Source organism: Rhinopithecus roxellana, chromosome 13 (genome assembly GCF_007565055.1).
Source record: "Rhinopithecus roxellana isolate Shanxi Qingling chromosome 13, ASM756505v1, whole genome shotgun sequence".
Lineage (NCBI taxonomy): Eukaryota > Metazoa > Chordata > Mammalia > Primates > Cercopithecidae > Rhinopithecus > Rhinopithecus roxellana.
The window spans coordinates 113,624,579-113,648,388 of record NC_044561.1 but is presented as its reverse complement, the minus strand read 5'-3'; the positions used below and the strand labels follow the sequence as shown (position 1 = coordinate 113,648,388).

The following is a 23,810-nucleotide window of genomic DNA, read 5'->3' as shown; positions in this document are numbered from 1 at the left end:
GAGACCCCCCAGCATGGGGAAAAGGTAAGTGAGAGACCCTCAGTGGTCCACATTTCTACCGTGAAAGGATTCTGCAGTTCTAGCCATGGGAGAGCTCCTCAGCCCTTGCAGTCCCTGAAATTTAACACGCGAGGTGTCAGGAGATAGTTCAATGGCACTACTCCAGAAGGGAGCTTGCACTGGGTCCCCCACACTTCCTGAGAACTAAACAGCTACAGCAAGATGCCATTTAAAGCCCAGTCCCCAAAAGACTGTACACTGTCCTGGAGTCCCTGCGTGCCAGGGCTGAGGTGTAAGAGAACTGCAAACTGTTTTCCCCAGAGCTGAGGTGCAAGTGACTGAGTTACTGCAGCTGAGGCTGAAGCACTACAAGGCATATGCTCTTGCTGTTGTGGCTGAGGCACAACCATGGTGCCAACTACCATAGCAGGGGCTGAGGCACCAGTACCACTGGAGCTGAGTGAGATGTGAGTGGCACATGCATTCCCCACTGGCCAGCAACCCCATGCTCCTCAATGGAAGGCAGTAGTACAGCACTGCCACTCCCTATCCAAGCATTCTGAATGGGGATTGCCCTGCCCCTGCCCACCTTGGTTGGCAGCTGCACACATCAGAGGGAGCCTGAGGATTAGACTGCCCAGCCTAGCCCACTACCATTGGCACCTGAATGCTCTTTTTGGGTGCCTGAGGTTGTTGGGGCTTACCCACCTGGCTACTACTACCTGTATGTACCACTTGTGGGCCTGGAGAATGGGCTGCCCAGCCTGTTGCAGCCACTGCCAACACAAGCACATATCACTTGGGACCCAGAGGGTCATTTCAACACTGTCACTGCCATCTCCCATGCCACGCCAGCTGCCCAGGGGCCTGAGAACCTGCCCACATGCCTGGGAACTGCTGCCACTACTGACATCCGAGTAAGCCACCTGAAAGCCCAAGAATCAGCCTGCTTGGACCCACTAACACTGGTGCCATTGTATGCTGCTCTGGGGTCCAAAGATAGGCATGCTTAGCCCACTGCTGCTACCACTGGTGCCTGGAGAATGGCCCACCTGGCATTCCAGTCCTTAGCAAAATTTTACCATACCTTCCACTAATAACTACTGAGCCACTGAGGATATCACAGACACCACTGAGGCTATTTATAGCCAAAGAAATCATGCAGAGACTACACTACTGCACATACCAAGAATCAAAGCCAAAGTGTCCTACCCAGCGGACACCATAGATACGTCTAGGAAAAAGTCCTCCCCTACAGATGGAAATGCAGAAAATTGGAAGAAGCAGCTGTTACACTGGATGTGCAGATACCAACATAAGGACATAAGAAACCTGAAAAAGCAAGGAAATATGACACCTCCAAAGGAACACAATAAATTTCCAGCAATAGATTCCAATGAAAAATAAACTCACAAAATCCCAGAAAAAGAATTCAAATGTTTGAGTGTAAGGAAGCTCAGTGAGATATAAGAGAATGTGAAAAAGAAATAAAAGCAATTTGGGAAATGAATGATAATTTTTATCAAAGAGATATGGGTCATAAGCAAATTCTAGAACAGAAGACTTCATGAAACAAAGTACAGAATACAATTGAAAGCTTCACGAGGTCAGGAGATCGAAACCATCCTGGCTAACACGGTGAAACCCCATCTCTACTAAAAAAAATATACAAAAAACTAGCCGGGTGAGGTGGCGGGCGCCTATAGTCCCAGCTACATGGGAGGCTGAGGCGGGAGAATGGTGGGAACCCGGGAGGCGGAGCTTGCAGTGAGCTGAGATCTGGCCACTGCACTCCAGCCTGGGCGACAGAGTGAGACTCCGTCTCAAAAAAAAACAAAAACAAAAAACAATTTGAAAGCTTCAACAATATATTAGATCAAGCAGAAAAAAAAAAATCTTAGAGCTGGAACATGGGTCTTTTGACATAACTCAGAAATAAAAAAGAATAAAGAAAAATGCGCAAAGCCTTTGTGACATATGGGACACAATAAAGCAACTATATATCTAAATTATTGGGATCCCAGGGGGTTAAGAGAAAATGAAAGAGTGAGAAAACCTGTTTAATGAAACAATATTAATAGGTGAAAAACTTCCCAAATCTCAAAAGAGATTTAGACATCTAGATATAGGAGGCCCTGATAGCCCCTGAACAGATACAGTGCAAAAAGGTTTTATCCATGGCATATTATAGTCAAACTGTCTAAAGTCAGATGATTCTAAGGACAGCAAGAGAAATGTGTCTAAGCAACTATAAAGGAAGCCCCATCAGACTAACAGTGGATTTCAGCAGAAACCTTACAGATCAGGAGAAAATGAGATGATATATCAACAGGGCTGAAGGGGAAAAAAAAAGTAAGCCAAGGATACCATGTCTAGCAAAATTATTCTTCGTAAATGAAGGAGAAATAAAGTATTTCCAAGACAAGCAAAAGCTGAGAGAATTTATCACCACTAGACTGGCAGTACAAGAAATGCTCACAGGAGTCCTAAACATGGAAGTGAAAGCACAACATTTAGCATCATGTAAAACACACGAAAGTATAAAACTCACTGGCGGGCCGGGCGCAGTGGCTCAAGCCTGTAATCCCAGCACTTTGGGAGGCCGAGATGGGCGGATCACGAGGTCAGGAGATCGAGACCATCCTGGCTAACCTGGTGAAACCCCGTCTCTACTAAAAAATACAAAAAAACTAGCCGGGCGAGGTGGCGGGTGCCTGTAGTCCCAGCTACTGGGGAGGCTGAGGCAGGAGAATGGCGTAAACCCAGGAGGCGGAGCTTGCAGTGAGCCGAGATCTGGCCACTGCACTCCAGCCTGGGCAACACAGTGAGACTCCATCTCAAAAAAAAAAAAAAAAAAAAAAAAAAAACTCACTGGCAAAGCAAACACACAGATGAGGAAAAGACTCAAATGCTACCATTACAGAAAACCACCAAACTACAATGCCAAACAAAAAATACATAAAACAATCAGAAAACAACAGTATAACAATAATAGAACCTCATATGTCAGTAATCCTTGGGTGGGCATGGTGACTTACGCCTGTAATTCCAGCACTTTGGGAGGCCAAGGTGGGCAGATCACCTGAGGTCAGGAGCTTGAGACCAGCCTGGCCAACATGGTGAAACCCCATCTCTAAAAATACAAAATTAGCCAGGCATGGTGGCACATGCCTGTAATCCCAGCTACTCGGGAGAGGCTGAGGCAGGAGAATTGCTTGAACCCAGGATGCAGAGGTTGCAGTGAGCTGAGATTGCACCCCTGTGCATCAGCCTGAGCTACAAGAGCGAAGCTCTGTCTCAAAAAATTATCATGTGGCATTTGTACCAGAAATGCAAGGATGGTTTAACATACACCATTCAGTAAATGTGGTACATCACATCAACAGAATGAAGAGCAAAAATTGTATGGTCATCTCAATAAACACAGAAAAAGCATTTGATAAAATTCAACATCGCTTCATGATAAAAAAAAAAAAATACTCAGAAAATTGCATAGAAAGAAGATAGTAAAGGCCATAAATGATAAACCCACCGCTAATATCATATTGAATGGGGAAAAACTGAAAGTCCTTCTTCTGAGAACTGGAACATGACAAGGATGCTCACTTTCACCACTCCTATTCAACATAGTACTGGAAGTTCTAGCCAGAGAAATCAGGCAAGAGAAAGAAATAAAAGGCATCCAAATTGGAAAAGAGAAAGTCAAATTGTCCCTTTTTGCAGATGACATGATCTGATACTTAGAAAAACCAAAAAGACTCCCCCAAAAATCTCTTAAGGCTGATAAGCAAATTCAGCACAGTTGCAGGATATAAAGCTAACATACAAAAATCAGAGTTTCTATACGCCAATAATAAAATAGCTGAAAAAGAAATCAAGAAGGTAATCTGATTTACAACAGCTACCAAAAAAAAAAAAGATACTTAGGAATAAATTTAATCAAGTAAGTGAAAGATCTCTGCAAGGAAAACTGTAAAACACTGATGAAAGAAACTGAAGAGGACACAAACAAATGGAAAGACATCCCATGCTTATAGATTGGAAAAATTAATATCATTAAAATGACCATACTATCCAAAGCAATCTACAGATTCAATGTAATTGCTATCAAAATACCAATGTAATTTTCTTGACAGAAGTAGAAAAAACCCTAAAATTTGTACAGAACCAAGAAAGAGCTAAAATAGTCAAAGCAATCCTGAGCAAAAAGAACAAAGCTGTAGGCATCACATTACCTGACTTCAAAATATATCTCAAGGCTATAGTAACCAAAACAGCATGGTATTGGTATAAAAATACACCCACAGACCAAAGGAAAAGAAAATAGAACCCAGAAATAAAGCCACATATTTACAGCCAGCTGATTTTCAACAAACGTGCCAAGAACATGCAATGAGGAAAGGACATCGTCTTCAATAAATGATGCTGGGAAAATTAGATGTCCATAAGCAAAAGAATAAAACTGGACCTGTATCTCTCACCATATACAAAAGTCAACTCAAGACGGATTAAAGATTTAAATATAAGACCTTGAATTATGAAACTACTAGAAGGAAACTTAGGGCAGAACACTTCAGGACATTGGTCTGAGCAAAGATTTTATGGCTAAGACCTGAAAAACATAACTAAAACAAAAATAGACAAAGGGAACTATATTGAACTAAAAATCTTCTGCATAGCAAAGGAAATAATCAACAGAGTACAGAGAAAACATGTTGAATGGGAGAAAGTATTTGCAAAACTCTTCATCCAACAAAGGACTGATATCTAGAATATGTAAGGAATTCAACAAAAAAAAATATTAAAAAGTTGGGAAAAAGGCGGGGCACAGAGGCTAATGCCTATAATCCCAATACTTTGGGAGGCCGAGGTAGGTGGATCACTTGAGCCCAGGAGTTCGAGACCAGCGGGCAACATGGTGAAACCCCATCTCTACAAAAAATACAAAAATTAGCTGGGTGTAGTGGCACATACTTGTAGTCCCAGCTACTCAGGAGGCTGAAGTGGGGAGATCACTTGAGCCCAGGAGGTTGAGATTGCAGTGAGCTGTGGTTGTGCCACTGCACTCCAGAACCTGGGTGACAGAGCAAGACCGTATCTCCAAAAAAAAAAGGTTGGGGGGAGGGTCTTGGTTGGGGGGCAAAAGACGTGAATAGATAATTCGCAAAAGAAGACATGAACATGGCCAATAGGTATATTAAGAAATGCTCAACATCACAAAAGGGAAATACAAATCAAAACTACAATGAGATATCATTTTATCCCAGTTAGAATGACTATTATTAAAAAGTCAAAAAATAATAGAACTGGAGGTCATGTTCATTGGAATATTCCAGGCACAGAAAGACAAATACATGTTCTTACTCATACGTGGCAGCTAAAACACTTGATTTCATGGAGCTAGAGAATAGAATGATAGATAGCACAGGCTGGGAAGGGTGTGAGAGTAGAAGGGGGAAATGAAGAAAGGTTGATAAACGGATATAGACTTATAGTAGATAGAAGAAACAAATGTTAGTTTAATAGCTAATGTTAAATAGACTAGCGTGACTATGGTTAGCAACAATATATTGTATATTTCAAAGTAGCTAGAAGAGAGGACTTGAAATGTTATCAACACATAGAAATAATAAATACTAAGGTGATGGATACCCTAAATATGCTGACTTGATCATCACACGTTCTGTGCATGTAAAAAATACTCACATGTACCCCATAAATATGTAAACTATCAATTAAAAAAGAAAAATCCATCCTAAAGTTTATATAGAATCTCAGGGGACCCAAAATAGACAAAACAAATTGAGAAAAAACAAAGTTGAAGGAGTCACACACACTTGATTTCAAATTGTACTACAAAGCTACAGTAATCAAAACAGTGTGGTACTGGCATAAGGAGAGACATAGAACCAATGGAATAAAATAAAAAGCCCAGAAATCCCCACGTAATGGTCAATTGATTTTTGACAGGGGCGCAAAGACCGTTCAATGGGAAAAGAGTCTTTTCACCAAAAGGTGCTGGAAAGACTAGATATCTACGTGCAAAAGAATGAAATTGTACTCTTACCTTGTACTATATACAGAAATTTACTTAAAATAGGTCAAAGAACTAAACAAAAAAGCTAAAGCTATAAAATGCTTAGAAGAAAGAAAACAGAATCCTTCCAGATTTTTGATTAGGCAATTATTACTTTTTTTTTTTTTTGAGACAGGGTCTTGTGCTGTTGCCTAGGCTGGAGTGGTACAATCAAAGCTACTGCAGCTTCAGACTCCTGGGCTCAAGCAGTCATCCCACTTCAGCCTGTTGAGTAGGTAGGATTACAAGTGTGCATACCTGGCTAATTTTATTACTATTTTGTGTGTGTGTGGACAGGATCTCGCTATGTTGCCCAGGCTGGTCTTGAACTCCTGACTTCAAGCAATTCTCCCCAGCCTCCCAAAGTGCTGAGATTACAGGCACAAGCGACCCCATCTGGCCAGGCAATGATTTTGTATGTATGACACCCAAGGCATAGGCAACAAAAGAAAAAAATAGATAATTTGGATTATGTCAAAATCTAAAATTTTTGTGTTTCAAAGAACACTGTTAAAGAACCCACAGAATGGGAGAAAATAACTGAAAATCATACATCTGATAAGAGATTTATATTCAGAATATATATAGAACTCCTAAAACTGAACAACAAAACCAATTCAAAAATGGGCAAATGATTTAAATAGACATTTCTCATAGGAAAATATACAAATGGCCAATAAGTACATGAAAAGACAAACATTGGGCGTTAGGGAAATGCAAATAAAAACCACAGTGTGATACCACTTCACACTTAAGATGGCTGTTACAAACGCACACTCAGAGAAAACGTGTTGGGAGGATGTGGAGAAAGTGGATCCCTTGTGCATTGCTGGTGGGAATATAAAATGGTACAGCCCCTTGGGAAACAACTTTGTGGTTCTTTAAGAAGGTGAATATAGAATATTACCATATGATCCAGCAATTTCACTCCTAGATATACACCCCAAGGACTGAAAACAGGGACTCACATATGCATGTACACCAGTGTTCGTAGTGGCATTATTCACAGTAGCCAAAAGGTGGAAACAACTCAAGTACTTACCACCAGATGAATAAACGAAATGTGGTATGTATACATATAGTAGGATATTATTCAGCCAAAATAGGACTAAAATTCGGATACATCCTACAACATGGATGGGCCTTGAAAACATTTTTGCTAAGTGAAATATCAAGACACAAAAGACAAACACTGTACCGTTCATCTTACATGAGGCGTCTAAACAGGTAAATTCGTAGAGATAGAAGGTAGAGTAGAGGCTACCAGGGGCTATGGGGAGGAGGACATGGGGAGTTACTGTTTAATGGATATATAATTTTTGTTTAGGATGATGAAAAATTTCTGGAAATAGAATGATGGTTTCATGACATTGTAAATATACTTAATGCTACTGAATTGTACACTTAAAATTGTTGTGATGGTAAATTTTATGTTATTTATATTTTACCATGGTTTTTTCCTTAAAGTCAACATGGAAATGTGATGAGTGGATTTGAATCACAAGCATTGGCTCCCCTCAGCTACTAAATCCAACACAAAGTGACATGTTGCTGTCCTTTGTGGGACAGAGCAGGAATGGCAGGGGGTGGCCATGCCATTGGCATTGTCCTCTTCTGTCTGAGACAGGTAACTGTGGGTACAGGAAGGGCTGGTCTGTTTATCTGTACCTGGTTTCTCATGGCTTTCTCAGCCAGCTGCAATTAAAGACCACTTCTGTATGAATCACAGATGATGGACCTCTCGGATATCAGCCTTACTTTGACTTTGACTTTAGGGTTGAAGTGAAGACATATGTAGAATACATATCAGAACTAGACCCAGCTGCTGTTACATTGGAACAGTATGTTCTGGAGAGCCTGGAAGGAGAGGGCAGGATGAAGCATTTTAGGACGGGACTCCAGAGACACGGTGGTGGCAGAAGCCTGGGGAGCTAGGGGGATTTAGTGGGCCTGGAGAGGCCAAACCGCTGCTCCAGCTGCTAGGCCTAGGGTTTAGCGGGGTCTGTCAGAGTCTGATGGCCTTACAAGGTTGAGCCAGCATCCTGTCCTTAACCCACATTCCCTCAGGCTGGAGGGTGGGGGAGTGGGTGGCAGAAGGGCATTGCTCTTGGAATTAAGATGTCCTCAAAGCCAGTGACGCCACCCTGGTATAGCAAGGACCAGGCTGCCCTGGGGGCTACACAGGTGGCAGCTGCCGTGGAGTGATAGGCATGTGTTTTCTTCTCAGAAACAGACTGAATTTGGTCTGATTAATGTGAAGGACTGGCCAGTCTGGGAAACCGCCTGCCACGTGGAAGAGCCAAACCCAACTCTCTGCTGCCACATGCTGTTCCCATGCCTGGTTGCTGAGCACCTGGGAGAGCTTCCGGAGTCCTCGCTGACAGCCCAGAGCCTGCCGCTACCCTCGGCCTGTCCACCACCAAGCAAGCAGCAAGCAAGATGGGGTTCTCATCAGTTCTTCCTCCCACAATGTAGGACCTTTCCTTTACCTTCCAATGGATAAAATAGTTCAGATTTCATAGTCATATTCATAGACACAGAATCAAGCTTTTAACATACACATCCACCTCTATATGTTAAATAAAACATCAGATTATCAACACTGTCATTACATAGAAACTTTGGTTAGCCAAGCAGTGCATTGTCATTTATGTCATCTCTAAAAATGACCTGTGTCTGTTCTCTGGGGATTGCTGGGTCACAGATGCCCCTCACCTTCCACAGTCAGACAGGGAGGTTATAGACACAAAGCTACATCTGGAATCCCTTTGTGCCCCCTTTGTGTTCCTCAATGAAGCAATACCTTTGAAGAGATCTCTGCTGCATTAAATGGTGACTGGCTACCTTTCATGCCAGGCTTGCTTTGCCTGTGGGCTACTCAGAACCTGCTGTAACCCTCAGCTCAGAAAATGGACTGGTAATGTGAGTAGTGTTGGATGCTTTACCGCTCTCTTTAGTTGTTACTGTAATTCTGCTTTTTCATGGGAGTTTGAATCGTGGACCATAACTTTTCAGTTATCAGATCAACTAAAGAAACATTTGTTGTTAAGCCTAATGTGCTGACCTATGTGCCTGCATTTTTTTTTTTTTTATCTAGACATGTTTGGAGTGAGAGAAATATGGAAAAAAGAAATGGGGTAGGGATGTAAGTGGAAGTCTGTAGCCACAGCCTGTAGATTTGACCTCTGCAGTTTTCAGAGCCCTTTCTCCACACTCATTTCAGAGCCTCCTATGGTTTGGGAAGGAATAACACACTGGCCCATTAGTAAGGGTGAAGGCTGGAGGGATTTGTTGACTTCTTGGAATTATCAGAGATAGGGTGGTCTTTAGCACAAAGACTTGCAGGCAGGGATCCCTGGCAGAACACCCAGAATGCCCCTGGCTCCCACCCTGGTCTGGCTGGTGTGCTGGATGCCCGCCCGAGGGTGCTGGGCATCACTGGTCCTTGTGAGGATGCTTTTAAACTTCTATATGTATATCCCCAAACTTGGAAACAAGAACTCTACTTTAGCCTAACCCTCATGTCCTTTTTTGAATTGAGAAAATTACAGGAAAGGGTGCCTTTGAAAATTAGAAAACTTGCTTACAGAGCTGTACTAAATGGTAAATCCTCAATTTCCCCAAGACCGGTTGCTCTGAGAGTAGCTGGTAAAGAGGGGCGAACTAAAAACCTGTCCACCTGTAGCTCCACTCACGTCTTAGAAACCACCTGCTTCCCAGAGTGCCAAGCCACAGGTACCAGGCTTCGTGGGCACAGATGCCTCCTGGGCTGGACTGGGTGACAGTGCTAGAAGACCCCACAGAGAGGGCAAGGGCTTTGGGCAAGAAGCACTGGTGGTGGTTCAGGGACTGTCCTCCCCCACCCAGGGAACTGGACCTGGCAGGGCACCGTGCTTATGTGGCTCCAAGGACAAGCATGGCGGTGGCCCCTCTGCCTTCTAGGAGAGGGCTGGCTTTGGAAACCAAAATCGTGTTCTTCTAAAGTGTCATCTTCCGCCCTCCCTGTCCCAATAGGGACCACATCTTATTTGTCTCAAACAGGGACTTGTGAATACTTGGCAAGTTTCGCAGCCTATTTTTGTATTCTTAATTTGGGGAGTGAAGATTTTTGGTCTCAAAAACCTTTGAGGAATTGCCAAGAATGGCGAGTGATTGCTTTCCTTCAGAGAACAGACACTTGGAATTTCTCCTTTTAATGTTTATATACATGCAGATTAATTTATATATATATACACACACACACAGTATAAATACTCATTTGATTCTCATGTGCATCTGGCATGTGCAGTTGAGAAACTTGGTGGCACATGGGTATTGGGGAAGTAGCCTGTGTTGGAGGGGCACCAGTGCACTAGGCGTCTGGGGTGGCCCAGGCCGAAGCCATCTCCAGGTGTCTGAGAAACCACCCAGTGCCTCACCTCCAGATCCTGCTGGCATCACCTCCAGAGCCCTGCATGCACTGGCTGAAGTTGGTCTATGGAGAGGATTTTCTTGGTTACTTGTATTCACAGTTAACTTACAAACCAAACAGCAAAACACAGTTGGTGGACAAGTTCATGCAGGACCTAGAGTGACCCAGCCATGGGCACTAGCTCATCTTTCAGGTGGAAAAGTACAGTGCTGCCTGCCCTGGTATGTTTTTCTTACAGATGTTAGCCCTGCCCAACAGCCAGGGCTACACCACAAAAGGCAAGAATGCCCATGTTAAGGAGCCCAGCAGTCTGGACAGATCCTTCTTCCTCTGCTCTTGGATGAGAGTGAGTGAGTATGGTCTGGACCTTATCCTTGAAAGGTGATCAAAAGCGATGATGAGGGAGGCATCACCACGCAGGTGCTTAAAGGGACATTGTAGGAGGTACTCAAGGGTTTGGGGGCAAAACCCTGAATGCAGCCAATCGTGCACAGAGACACACCCATGCTAGCCCAGTGGCAGTGGGGGATGTGGGATGGCAGCAGCCAGGTATGTAGCTCTGTCACAGGACAGCTCATTGTGGTTTTGCACACTGCCAAGGGTTAACTTTTGTTGTTGCCTTCAGTAGAAGGCATCTGTGGGCTGCAGAGTTGAGAGGTGGGTGAGGTTAGTCTCTCCTGAAGAAAAAGCCTATAAAAAGTGGCTAATCTTATCCGTTTTCTCTGTATGCAGTTGGACTCGTCAGAGATAGTAAAATCATCTTTTATTGTTTTTTGTTGTTGTTGCTGATGTCCTGTACCTGTTTTTTACATGGGGTTGTAGATCCAGTTCTCATAGGTGAACCAGATCATCATTCTGATAAAGGAAATTTAAATTTGATACATGTGCTTTGTATATTTTGATTACTTGTTTTCATTTTTGACTATAAAGAAGCTTTTTTATTTTGGGAGGGGAGGAGTATCATTTCTGAGAATCTTGGGTTCCTGAAAACGCCCTAGTTGGATGGCTTGCCAGGGCCTTGAGGTCTGGCAGTGATTGTACAACTTAAAGCTCCTTTCTCTTGGCTGAGTGACAGGCAGCTGTTCAGGTGGACCAAAGCACCTTGACAAGGACTCCACACTCTGCTCTCTAGTAGCACAAGGAGGAAGTTGGACAGAACATTGGGTAGTGCCTTGTGGGCTCCCACATGTACTAGTGGTCTCATCTCCAGCTGGCCTTGGGAGGCTGTCCCACCAGGAAATTTGTATATTCTCTAGCCTGAGATGTGGTCCTTGTGGGTTTTATCCTGCTCAGTCAGTGGCCTAGTGGCAGGTGCTGTGTTCTCTCCCTCTCCCTCCTGGCTCTGGGACATCTGTCCCTGGCTGCCTTTTATAGAGGAAGGACACTGGCCTTTCTGGTTGGATGCTGTGTGGATGTTCTTTGCTTGAGCCTCATAGTCTCTGGTCTTGTCTCTTCTTGGACCAGTATCCTCAGACTGGTGCAGCTTTTTCAGTTCAGATATCACACCCCAAGTGGATAAAGGCAACTTGCAGGAGAGGAGAGCCAGCCAAGAAGAAAATTTTAAAACCAAACCTAGTCTGGGATTTTCCGAAAGTCACGTCCTCTTTTTTCTTGCTCAGAGTTTACCTGGGAGATTTCACCAGTTTGACTCACCGTTTGCAGAAGACGTGCTTTTGTATTAAGCTTAAATTTTCACATATCACATCCATTCTCAAGGTAGTTATATGCTGGCGAAGAAAAATCCTGTAGACACATGAAGGCCCACATAGTCACCTCTTCCAGGGCAAAGCCAGCAGCCCACCCAGGTCAAGTAGCCAGCAGGGCTCAGTTCCCCGCACTCCAGACATGGACCCTCCCCTTCAGGGTCTCTTGACCCAGCTTCCTTCTCTCCTTTTCCCTGAGAGCACAGACCTCTCTCACTCAGCCAGCCTGCCCAGACCACAGGGGGCCGTTCCCATGTAGCTTGGGGAGTACTTGGTCTCTGAAAGGCTTCAATGTCTGAGCAAGCAGGGAGTTGTGGAGCTCAAGCCTTTCTTCTGTGCTCAAGTCCCTTCCCCAAGCAAGGCTTCAACCTAATCTACTCACCATGTAGTTTTCTCTGGCCATTTAAATGGGGCAGGGACATGGTTGGGCCATGCCACACCAGGGCTGGTGAGGCAACCAGTTTTGATTTTGACAGAGTGGCTGGATGAAACGTGGCAATCAAGGTGCTGCTTGGTTTGCTCTGAGTGCAAATGGAACCAACAGGTGTCTGCTGCAATCTGTGTGTTCCCAGTGCCAGGTGACACCAGGAAGGGTAGGGCAGGGCTAACCAAGTTGTCTCTGAATTCACTGAGCATCTGCACTTAGTTGTGAAGTTAATGGGAGTACGTAGAATACCTGGCCTTGGAGAGGGCTGAGAGCCTCCTTTTTGGTTCTTCATTCCTGAGCTCTTGCCTACCCACGAATCTGACCTCTTTGAATGGGGGCCCAGTCCTTCATCAGACTGAAGATATGACAGAGAAGTTTCTATTTAGCCCTAGATCCAGCAGGAGTCATCCATTCTAACTGCCCTGAAGTCTAGAGCAGGGGAGGGAACCCAGAGGCTGGGGGATGAGACTAGGCAGACCCTGGTTATCATAGGGACAAGGACAGGGAAAAGCACCCCCTTCCTCAGTTTTTGCGAGTCCTGTCTTTGGGTTCACAGGACTTTGAGGATGGTGAAGAACGTAGTTACTAGCCTGTCGTTCCTGGTCCCAAGCTTCCACAGCCCTCAGAACCTGGCTTTTGTGGCTGCTCTGGCAGGTGCCGAGCAAAGGGAGAAGGGAGGAAGGCAGCTGCTCTGGTGGGGACTCTAGGCACCTTCCCTGCTGTCCACTTGGATAGGTGGTGAGCCCCAGGATACTGAGAGGAGCCTGAGCATTCACCTGCCATTAGTGTCTCTTCCTTCAGGAGACTGGCTTGAAATGTGTGTGTGTGTGTACGCGCGCACGCACACACACAGATGAGCACCTGTATGTGTTAATGAATAGTTTTTCTTGGTTAATAGTTTTTAACTTCTGTTCCTTTCCATAAGTGGATGATTCAAAATTAATGTGACTTGGCCAGGTGCAGTGGGATTACAGGATCACACCTGTAATCCCAGCACTTTGGGAGGCTGAGGTGAGCGGATCACCTGAGGTCAGGAGTTCAAGACCAGCCTGTCCAGCATGGTGAAACCCCATTTCTATTAAATATACAAAAATTAGCCTGCCGTGGTGGCGGGCGCCTGTAATCCCAGCTACTCAGGATGCTGAGGCAGGAGAATCGCTTGAACCTAGGAGTCAGAGGTTGCAGTGAGCTGAGATCGTGCCACTGCACTCCAGCCTGGGCGACAGAGCGAGACTCCATCTCAAAAAAAAAGAAAAAAGAAAAAAACAAGATGAATGTGACTGGAGTTAAAGGTGAAATGTCAGGTTGTTTAGTCACTGAATTCAGAGAGCTACAAGTGTTTGGTCTTTCCCAAGAATCAAACCCGAGTAGAAATACATTTAAAAGAAAAATCTACCACATGGTACCTATGAATCCTATAATTTGTTTAGGGAGATCTTGTCACTCATCCCTGGTTCCTGCCCATACAGTTTTGTCTCATTCTTGCAGTTTGCTTGAAACAGGGCCAGAGCCCCACATGAGACTGTCAGCAGGAGTGAGGAGTGGGCGCTGGCCCCATCAGGGACCCAGCACAGCAACTGGGTTGTTCCCTGTTAGACTGGGTCAGGGCCAGGGGAGAAGCAGTCACCCCTGTGTAGAGGGTTCCCGCTGCGCTTCTGAGCAGTTGCTTTGTTCAGAAGTGTTAGGAGGGTCAGATTGTGCCATAATTGTTATTAAAGAGAAAACACGCCCACCTTCTTCTCTCCCCTGCTGGACATTGTTCATTGAGAGTTGTACTGAGCGCAGCCTTTGTGGAAGTCAGGGAGGTTGCCAAAGGCCTGTAGATGCCTCCTGGCAGGGTCTTGATTCCTGGTTTTCTAGCACCCATTTGCATTTTAGTCTTCAGCACAAAGCCTTGTTCCCTGTGTAAGGCTGGGGAGTGACTGTTGAGCAGTCTGCTGTCAGGAGAGAGGGCTGAAAAGGTGATCATCTTGGTGCTAAACAAGAGGCAACTGCCCTGTTTTTGTTTGTTCTGAGGCACAATGAAACTTTAGCCAAACTCTGCAAGAGGGTCCCCTCTCCTGTCATGGCCAGGTGAGCGACCAAACCGCGAAAACGGCATACTCTATCACTGAAGCCTTGGTAGAATGGGAATTCTTTACCCTGGGTAAATGTTTTAACAAAAAAATGAACCCAACTTTGGTTTGGACTGTGGTCGTGCCGAGGCAGGAGTGGGGTTTCCCTCTTGGGGCTGAATCTCCAGGCCTCATGAGGTCCCCTGTGGGGATGCTGCTATTTCTAAGATGCAAATTGCACATTTCCTAGATTTTGTATCTGGATTTGGATAAAGGAGGGGAACAGGGACAAATTGCTTGTACAATTTGAAATGGGCCTCAATGGTACTTCGAACCTTTTGATTATTCCTAAATAAAAACATAAATATATTTCACATCTGCTGACTTATTTTGTGGGGGAGTCAGGAAAAAAGCCAAAAACATTTCACTTCTTCTTGCCCACTTCTGTGGATCTTAAACTCCAGTGGATGGGTGGGGCAGTTTCCCTCGGCTCACTAGAGAAGTTCCAACTCACTGTCTTCTGCACTGCTGAGTTCACTGCACTGGCTTCTACATGAGAAAACGGTGATATGTTAGAAATCATGCTAAATAGACAAAGGCAAACAGTCAAAGCTGGTGTCATCTGGTGAGAGGACACTAGCGAGTCTTTTTCTGTTCCTGTGAGTGCTGAAAAGCAGAGCCTGTCATTTGCTGGAGCGGGGTTGAGTGTTAGTGAATATGCATAAGGACCCAGGGGCCTTCTGGAGGAACAAAACTGAAGCCCATATTTTTAAGACCCAAAGCCATTGAATTTTGTTGGGGTGGCCCTGAAGGCCTGGGGCAGAAGGAAAAAGGGTCCTTGGAAATGAAATCATCTACAGTGGAGCCAGGCGGTGATTCTGGACACCAGAATAAGAGTCCAGCTTATGTCATGGGGAAGCAGTGTGTGTTGAACCCCAAAAGCCAGGTCCTTGGAAACTAGACCAAACTGGCATGCAACTGGCAGAGCCAATCAGCTGAATGCCGTAGTGGGTAGACTCAGTGACTCACTTGGGACGCTGTGGGTGATTCACAGGAGCGGCCAGCCAGGGGGTTGCTGTGGGGTTCCTCCAGGCAGAGAACAGAATGCCTAGGTAACCCCTAAGCACAGGTCCCCTGGGAATTACTAAAGTACCCAGAGAAGACAGGAGTCGCAGGCTGAGACTGTGCTTGATCCATTTAATTAAAATGTGAAGAAGGCATGACCTTTTCATTCACCGAGTTAGTCTGGTGGGATAACCTCAACCTACTTGCTTTCTGCCCGCCCTCAACAGAACTCATATGGTGAGTGATGGGCTCAAGTTGAAAGACAAGTTTCTAGGTCCAGGCCCAGCTCTCAGGTGATGTTCAAGCTGTGCTCGGTCAGGAGGGAGACCCCTGCCTTTTCTGCTCATGGCCATAGATATTCAACTGAGGTCAGAAACGGCTCCTGCCATCTTCCCGCAGGGCAGCCTTTTTCCTGTGGCAGGGGGCAGAATGCCCCTGACCTTGTAGGCTCTGCCCTGTATGTGTACATGTCTGCTGGGCCAATGCTGTTGAAAGTGAAGGTCTGTCACTTTGAACCCAGTCTACTTGTCTCTGGTGTGTCAGCCAGAAAGTTCTACCGGTGATGACAGGAGAGCAAGGAGCCCGCCAAGGGAGCCCATCTGCCTTTTGGTACCACTGACTTCCCTGTCCCAGCCCTGCCTGCTCTTTTAGTTTGCCCTGCCAAAATCAGTGTTTTTCAACCCTCTAACTCATTTAAATCACCTTGGGAGGTTTTGAACAATACCTATGCTAAGGCCCTAGGTACCAGCATTTTTCAGACACTTCCCAAGTGGTGCTCATGTGCTGTTAGGGTTGAGACTCCACAGGTCATAAACCTGAGCTGTCGCGCTGTAGGGACATGGCCTACAAGCATGGGACGGGGCAAACAACTCCTGATGCCAAAGCATTCGGCCCCAAGTGAGGGTCTTCCCCACCAACACTCCGCCTTCTGGGTCAATCAACGTTTGTCAGACGGGGCAAACAACTCCTGATGCCAAAGCATTCGGCCCCAAGTGAGGGTCTTCCCCACCAACACTCCGCCTTCTGGGTCAATCAACGTTTGTCAGATCTGTCTGGAGGAGTCTTGAAGTGAAAATGATCTTTAAATTTGCTTGAGAGTTGGCACGTTTTCCACTAGGACAAACAATCAAAACATTTGCAGTGAGAGGCAAAGGCAATGTCTTACAGAGCCCAAGAGAGGTGAGTCTCAGGTCTGCAAAGCTGCCTTAAGAAAGGCAGAGCTGTCCGTTCCCCAGGTTGTGTTCCAGAAAGACACTTGTTCAGCAAACAGAGATATGTATTGATGAAAATTAAAAGGGTCAACACCAACAGGCCAAGGATGTCCTAACCAACGCAGATGGGCCCTAACAGAAGGGCCCACACAGTCCTCTTCCTTCTCTGATAGGACACCTTTCTCTCCAGGCCATAAACATCTAGAGAGGAAGCATGGATCATGAGGGCAGGTGAATTCCCACCCACCACCTTCTTGTGTATGGGAAAAAGCCAACCTCCTCTCTCTCAGCTGGGACTGTGAAGTTGTAGAAGAAAGTCACACAAGAACCTGAGCACCATCGCTGTTTGATACTGGCATGTTCATGTCATCCATGGAACCGGCTCTATCTAAAATTTTTTGTGTGGCCTCATTTTTGTTCCATCCCAGCACAGCCCACTATGAAAACCAGCGCCTCAGGAAGAGAAGGGCCTTTCAACTGTGTTCTGGGCACAGAGATTTCAGCTGCCAAGTCCTGGAGACAACCAGAATGGCACCTGGCAGTGTTAACTGAATGCAGTATTTTTGGAAGTCAAGGTTTCTGTGGAACTGGAAAGGGGCTCTGGTGGTTTCCGGCTCACCACCAAAGCTGGCTGGCCACAAAGAACCCAGGCAGGATGTACTCTGCTCAGACACACCCTCAGAGGATGAGCGGGAGAGAGTGGACCCACAACTCCTGTTAGCCCAAAGGAGGGAAGGGCTGCTTAACCTGAGAAGTTTCCAGAAACTTCCCACCTGCTTCTATTGCAGAATCATCCAGCGATTTGTTTCTACTGAGCATGTCCCCGCGCAACAGGCTTTCCTGAGCCCCCCAAAGAGCAGACAAGTCAAAGGAAAAAGGACATGAGGATGATTTATTTGGCAGTCAGATCTTAAGAGGGCAGCAGAACTAGCAAATGGCCAACCCTGAGCCCAAATGTGGGCAGTAGGTTTGTGTGTGCTGAATGCTGGCTATGCTATGAGGCACCTTTGCGCCCACGGGCCTGGACCCCGGCCTCTGTCCTGAGGTGCGGGCTGCCTTTTTAACCTTCCCATCTCCCTCCCTGGATCTTTTTTACTGGTTAGAAGCTGCAATAAGGATGGCAGCTTCATTCAGCACCCAACTGCCTGTACCCCTGAAAATGCCCACCCAGGAGGCAGGCAACTCCTCAATCACTTTTTCATTCCTCAGGGAAAGCATACTGAGTCTTCTTTGACTTAAAAACCACCTCACCAAAATAGGCTCTGCTACTTCTTCTCTTCCCCTCCCCCCACCCCGCCCCCCATTCCTGACAGTGCTTTACACAAACTAAGCCCTCTTAACACAGCAGGCAGCCCACCTGCCACTCTCCTCGCCAAGGCTCTACTCCAAGGTTTCCCTACAAGGGTGAGGAGCAGGAGGAGTAAATAACTTAGTTACAATACCATTGAGAAGAAAAATAATACTGCTATTTTTAACATGATCCCCTGTATCTTTCAGGCTGGGTCATGTTCCCAGCCATGGGCAATGTGCCCTTGTGCTGTGTTGTCCTCCTCAGGCAGGGCAGAGCCCTTCTCCATGCAGGCCCTACATTCCTCTACCCTGGCTCCAGGGCCAAACTGCAGGGGCATCTAGCCTCTCACCCTGCCCAGCTGTGGTTTTAAAGCTACAGGACAATGTAAACTTTGTTTCCCTGGCCCAGCAAGGCTCCTCCTCCTCCTCCACTCTTAGGAATGTCAGTAGCTCCTTGGAGTCTCCTGTGCCACTGGCTGAGGCAGCCTCTCTCTCCAAGGGGCTTCGGCCATGGTCCTGGCCCCACAAGATGGAAGGCTCCATCTCCAGAAGTCAGGGCCAGATGTGTGTGCTTAATGCGAAACACAGTACAGTTTTTGCCTTCATCCAGAGCTGGGACATGGAGGCCCAAAACAGTAATACATCTCATTAATGGCTTGGTTTCTGTCTAGCATTCACTGCTGGAATCCAGGCTTCAGGCTGCGAGACCCGGAAGGCCGCCACAGGGGGCTGCTTCCAAAGAACCCAGTTCGCGGCATTCTACGAGGCGCACAGCACCTGCTGCTCTCCAACGAGGCTAGGGTACAACTAGAGGCGGTTGTCTCCATTGACCCGAGTCCTTCTTGGGGCCCTGGACAGAAAAGAAGAGTGTTCTTGCTGGCAGGCAGGGCCTTGTAGCCCAATCAGGCAGCCCAAAGCCAGACAATATTACAACTTTTCTACCCAGGAGAAAGAAACACTGAAGAAGTAGGACCTAGCCACTGCCTTCCTGGCTCTGGCACCCCTCCATCTCCCTCACCTTCGTTCTCGACTGTCAAAATGGTCTGCAAGATGCTCCTGGGAGATGCGGAAGTCCTCAAATGGCTGCTGGTAGCGGGATTCAAAGGAGCCTTCCCGGGCTCGGCCGTGAAACAGCTGGCCTGAGGCATCTGAGCCCCGCTCCCGCAGGGACGTACCACTGAAGGGACTGAGGTCACCATTCTCCTGCTTCAACGAAGACAGGTACACAAGAGGGTCAATGACTCCTCTGCACTTCATGAGGCTGCTGTCTGGCTCTCCTCCCACCCACCCCATGCCAGCCCACCCCTGCTGCAGATACCTTGGCAGGGAAAATGTCAATCTTGATCAGCAGGGAGGCCAACTCCAGGTCCTCACTGTAGTTGTTCTTCAAAGGCACTGCTCTGTATCCTATAAGGAGGAAAAGCCTGGCCCTCAGCCCACGAGGGACAGCAAGGGGCCCAGTCCCACCCTGCCAGCAAGATTGCAGGGGCACTGCCTCCAGGAATGGTTCTCACCTGTCTTCAGGCCTTTTACCGGGTAAGTAGCCTGAGCCAGGAAATTCTGGTCACTAAACATGTCTTCCTCATACACCACAAAGCGCAGAAAGGCAAATTCAGGGTTACTGATCTGGAAGTGGAAGGGCTTGGCCGGCCATACAGGGTTGAGTCCATTGTCCACTATGAAGGCAACAACAAAAGGCTTCAGGTCACTCTGGGAGAGGATGGGATGACTGGTGGGGAGGGGCTTGCAGTGCCCCAGGAGAATGGGAAGACAGACTGACCCACAAACTCTGTCTTCTGCTTGGTGCTGTCATACTCAGCTCCAGCCACCTCAATCTCCACAAAAGGGCACACAATGCCTCGGCCATTCTTTGGCAAATGTCTGGCACCCAGCACCTGTAGGCAGACAGAAGGGCCTGGGATTGTCCTTCCTGCTCCCTCCAATCCCCGACTGCGAAGGCTCAGGCAGGATTTGTGAAGTGGAGGCGGTGCGCCCTCTGCTGGGCCCCCGGGACACTGCCCATGGAGTCTCTCCCGACATCGGGGACCAAAGCTGTCCAGAGCAGCTGCTGCCCAAAGTTTATTTGAAGTCTGAGCTTTAGCCAAAATTTCCATGTGAGTTTTGCAATCCACTTCATGTGAAATCCATGTCTATTTAACACAGAAATCTTTTAAATGACCTCCCCTTAGGGGAAAAAAAGATCTCATCAGAACAAGTCACCCCATGGCTCGGCACGTCCTAGATGCATAGAATGAGTGCAAGCTATCTTCACCCTTTCAACGACTCTGCTCAGGCCCCATCCACCCTGACCACCTTGATGCCTGAAAATGCCCACTTTTGGGGAACCCAACATAAACAGACTCCAACGGCAACCAGCCCCTTTCCCACCCTGAAGCCCAGATGAGCAGCACCCACCTCAACAGAGATGGCACATGGCTCCAGCCCGCGGAGGCTGCTCTTGTCAAAGGGGTCGAAGGCCTCATCCCGCATGGTGCTTGGCTGCAGCACGTAGCCACAGTGCCTGCCCGTCATGAAGAGAGCCTGGTTCATCTGCATAGGCTTGTCTGGAAGAGGCAGGTTATGGTGTATTCCAGTCCAGCTGCCCCACAGCTGGACCCCTCCCCACCCTCCTCACAGGGGACCTCCTCACCAGGGGTCTGGAAGTTGAGGGCCACCAGCTGACTGCCACAGATCCACATGGGCAAAGGATCGTAGTTGGAGGAATCCAGTCGCTGGCCCTTGGGGTAGATGCGGGAGAGCTGCAGTCGATTGTACTGAAGGAACTTCTTGCCTTTGGCCTTGTTCACGTATTTCTCAGCCTTGGTTTCCGGGAAGGATGACATGTCCCGGTAGCAAGCACGTTCTGTGCCAATCTCTGGGCCAAACAGGGAGAATACTTACAGAGCCCGCCCACCCAGGAAGTGTTGGGGGGATAACTAAATACTCCTTTTGCACCCACCAGGCCCTCTAGGCACACGCACACCCCGCCTGGGCCCTGGCCCTTACTCTCTTCATCGAAGGGAACAGGCCGGCAGTAGACAACAAGTTCAGAGAGCTCCAGGGCGATCTTCTTCCTCCGTTCCATTATCTTCCCTTCAGTGAGCTGGTGACACACACAAGGCCCTGTAGCCCCAGGCTACAGCCCTGCCCAGAAGAAGGAAGCCCCTGCCAACCTTGGGTGTGCCCACACTGCAGGTGCTCTGGGCCCATCTCCCACCCTCCCCTGTACCTTCCAGACACCACACCCAACGGTAAATGAGGAGCTCTGTCCTCAGCCTCATCCTGGAATCATCTTTCCTCTTTTCTGTCCCAGAGGACACATTTGCCCTCCAACCTTCTTAGAGGGGTGGGGGATACAGACTCCTCATCACCACCCATGTTCCCAGTGGCCTTCCAGGGATCCTGGAATTGGCCACACTCCCAAGTGACACTTCCTGACCATTTATTACTCAGCCTCATCCCAGGGTAAAAATGATTCTTCTGTGTCACCTGTGACTGCACTGGGGATGTAGGCCCCTGGCTTGGTCTCCATCTGTGTCCTAAGGATGATCCTCACTGCCTCAGCTCCCCCAGCTCCAATATAACCACCCACTCTTCATGGCAAATCTCCATGCCAAATCTCTACAGAAGCCCACTCACAAGCACCCCATCCTATCCTCTCACCCCTGGAGGACTTTCTTCTTTCAGTGGCTTTTTTTTTTTTTTTTTTTTTTTGAGACGGAGTCTTGCTCTGTTGCCCAGGCTAGAGTTCAGTGGCATGATTTTGGCTCACTGCAACCTCCACCTCCTGGGTTCAAGCGATTCTCCTGCCTCAGCCTCCCGAGTAGCTGGGATTACAGGTGCCCGCCACCATGCCCGGCTAATTTTTGTATTTTCAGTAGAGACAGGGTTTCACCATATTAGTCAGGCTGGTCTCAAACTCCTGACCTTGTGATCTGCCTACCTCGGCCTCCCAAAGTGCTGGGATTACAGGTGTGAGCCACCATACCCGGCCTCAGTGGCTTATATTCAGACTCTTCCTTTTTCAGCCTAGACCTCCGGATCCAGTCCTTCAACCACTTGGTATGCCAGCTCCTTTTCTTCTAGGGGACAGCCTGGCAAGCACCCTATCCCTTCTCTGTTTGGCTTGCAGTTGCCCTCTCCAAAGCAGCTACAGACCCATCTACCAAATGCACTTGGTGAAAGGGCCACCAAGTAGGAATTCCCTAACCCTTGAGAATACTACTCTGTTCCCCCAGGCTCAGTGGAAGAGGCCACCCTTCCCCAGAAGGCTGGTCCTACCAGCTAAGCCTGGGCTCCATCTCCTCCTACACCCTGCTTGCTCCTTTCAGCTATCTGCATGAAAGCCTGCTCAAACCCCAGCCACCTGTCCTCTCCCTCAAGGAAAGGCCCTACAAAGGCTCTGCCTTTGCCATTCCAGACTCCCCACTGCCCACTGCCATCCAACCCCAGCCATGCTGCTGATGCAGCTCAAAAGTCTCACCAGGGCTATTTGCTGCTGCTGAATCCAAAGGGCACTTACAAGTTCTTATCGTGCCTGTCTTTACCTCTGTAGCCCTCAACACAGCAGACCCCCTCCCTCACCAGTGGCCTGCAGTCTGTCTGACCTGCCTTTCCTGGGCTCCTTTTCTTGCCCATGCCTTCTCATATGGAGCTTCTCAATCCATCCCAAGTTCTCTTCCTATTCGACACCACCTCATCCCTTCTATGCCTCAGCCCCCACTCTACTCCTGCTTCCAGGACATCACCTCTCAGCTCTGGTCTTGTGTATCCAACTGCCCACTAAGCAGACCCACTTGAACAACCCATCAGTATCTCAACCTCAACATGACCTAAACACACCACACTGCATCTCGTGTCTGTTTCTTTTCCATCCCTAGCTAAGGCAGGGGCTGTGGCCTATCTAGCATAGGCCATTGGCTGCCCCACTGCTCTGAGGGGGCTTGTGCTGGGAGCTGGAGGCCTTAGCTGCCTGACAGGCCCACACACTGCCCCCCACCAGGCTCCAGCAGGATCTCACCCTGGCATCTGCGGTCTGGGCCACTTCACGGATCTTTTTCACCCAGTCCTGCAGCTCCTCCTGTGAGTCAGCAGCAACATCCAGGGACCAGTGGGCCACCGACGCCATGCTGATGGAGAAGACGAAGAGCCGGTTGTTCTTGCCCTCAGGACGGATGGCTGGGAGGGCGAGAGCAGATAAAAGCTGGGAACAGACATCTCACCCCCTCCACCCCACTTCACACCGCAGGCACTGGCTCAAATGAGTTCTATCTCATCCCATTTCCTCCTTCCCACACCCCATGAGGGGAAGGACTGCTCTGCAGGCCCATTTTACAGATGATGATGCTGCAACTCAAATAAGTCACTGCTGGTTGTAGTGGAGCCAGTGTTCCAACTTAGCTCTGAATCATGCTTCTTCCCTCAAGCCATGTCTCCCTCTCCACCCCATCTCCAAGCCTCTGTCACATCCCTGTGGTGCAACCCTAATTAGGCCTGGGGACGTCAGCCAACCAGGAGCATCATCCTTGCCAATTCTGGCGGGTTCCCCAGTGCCTGGCATGGGGTAAACATGC

General features: G+C 47.7%; 2 protein-coding genes across 4 annotated transcripts in view; one reads left to right on the top strand and one right to left on the bottom strand.

Moving 5' to 3' along the window:
• The window catches only part of ZHX3 (zinc fingers and homeoboxes 3), an 89,251-nt gene extending 74,206 nt beyond the window's left edge, over positions 1-15,045 (top strand). Inside the window, exon 3 of one of the 2 annotated variants that reach the window (XM_030914554.1) lies at positions 8,304-15,045. In XM_030914554.1, coding sequence (XP_030770414.1) covers positions 8,304-8,314 — 11 coding nt within the window. In that variant the 3' untranslated portion in view covers positions 8,315-15,045. The remainder of the gene's footprint in view (positions 1-8,303) is intronic. The other variant, XM_030914555.1, reaches the window with a different exon arrangement.
• Positions 15,046-17,820: 2,775 nt separating this feature from the next.
• The window catches only part of PLCG1 (phospholipase C gamma 1), a 39,496-nt gene continuing 33,506 nt past the window's right edge, over positions 17,821-23,810 (bottom strand). The window contains exons 25-33 of one of the 2 annotated variants that reach the window (XM_010375952.2): positions 23,258-23,415; positions 21,244-21,340; positions 20,888-21,112; positions 20,653-20,801; positions 20,018-20,132; positions 19,752-19,913; positions 19,556-19,644; positions 19,256-19,443; positions 17,821-19,087 (exon numbers count right to left, since the gene is read on the bottom strand). In XM_010375952.2, the coding sequence (XP_010374254.1) occupies positions 19,045-19,087; positions 19,256-19,443; positions 19,556-19,644; positions 19,752-19,913; positions 20,018-20,132; positions 20,653-20,801; positions 20,888-21,112; positions 21,244-21,340; positions 23,258-23,415 (1,226 nt within the window). In that variant the 3' untranslated portion in view covers positions 17,821-19,044. The remainder of the gene's footprint in view (positions 19,088-19,255; positions 19,444-19,555; positions 19,645-19,751; positions 19,914-20,017; positions 20,133-20,652; positions 20,802-20,887; positions 21,113-21,243; positions 21,341-23,257; positions 23,416-23,810) is intronic. The other variant, XM_010375953.2, reaches the window with a different exon arrangement.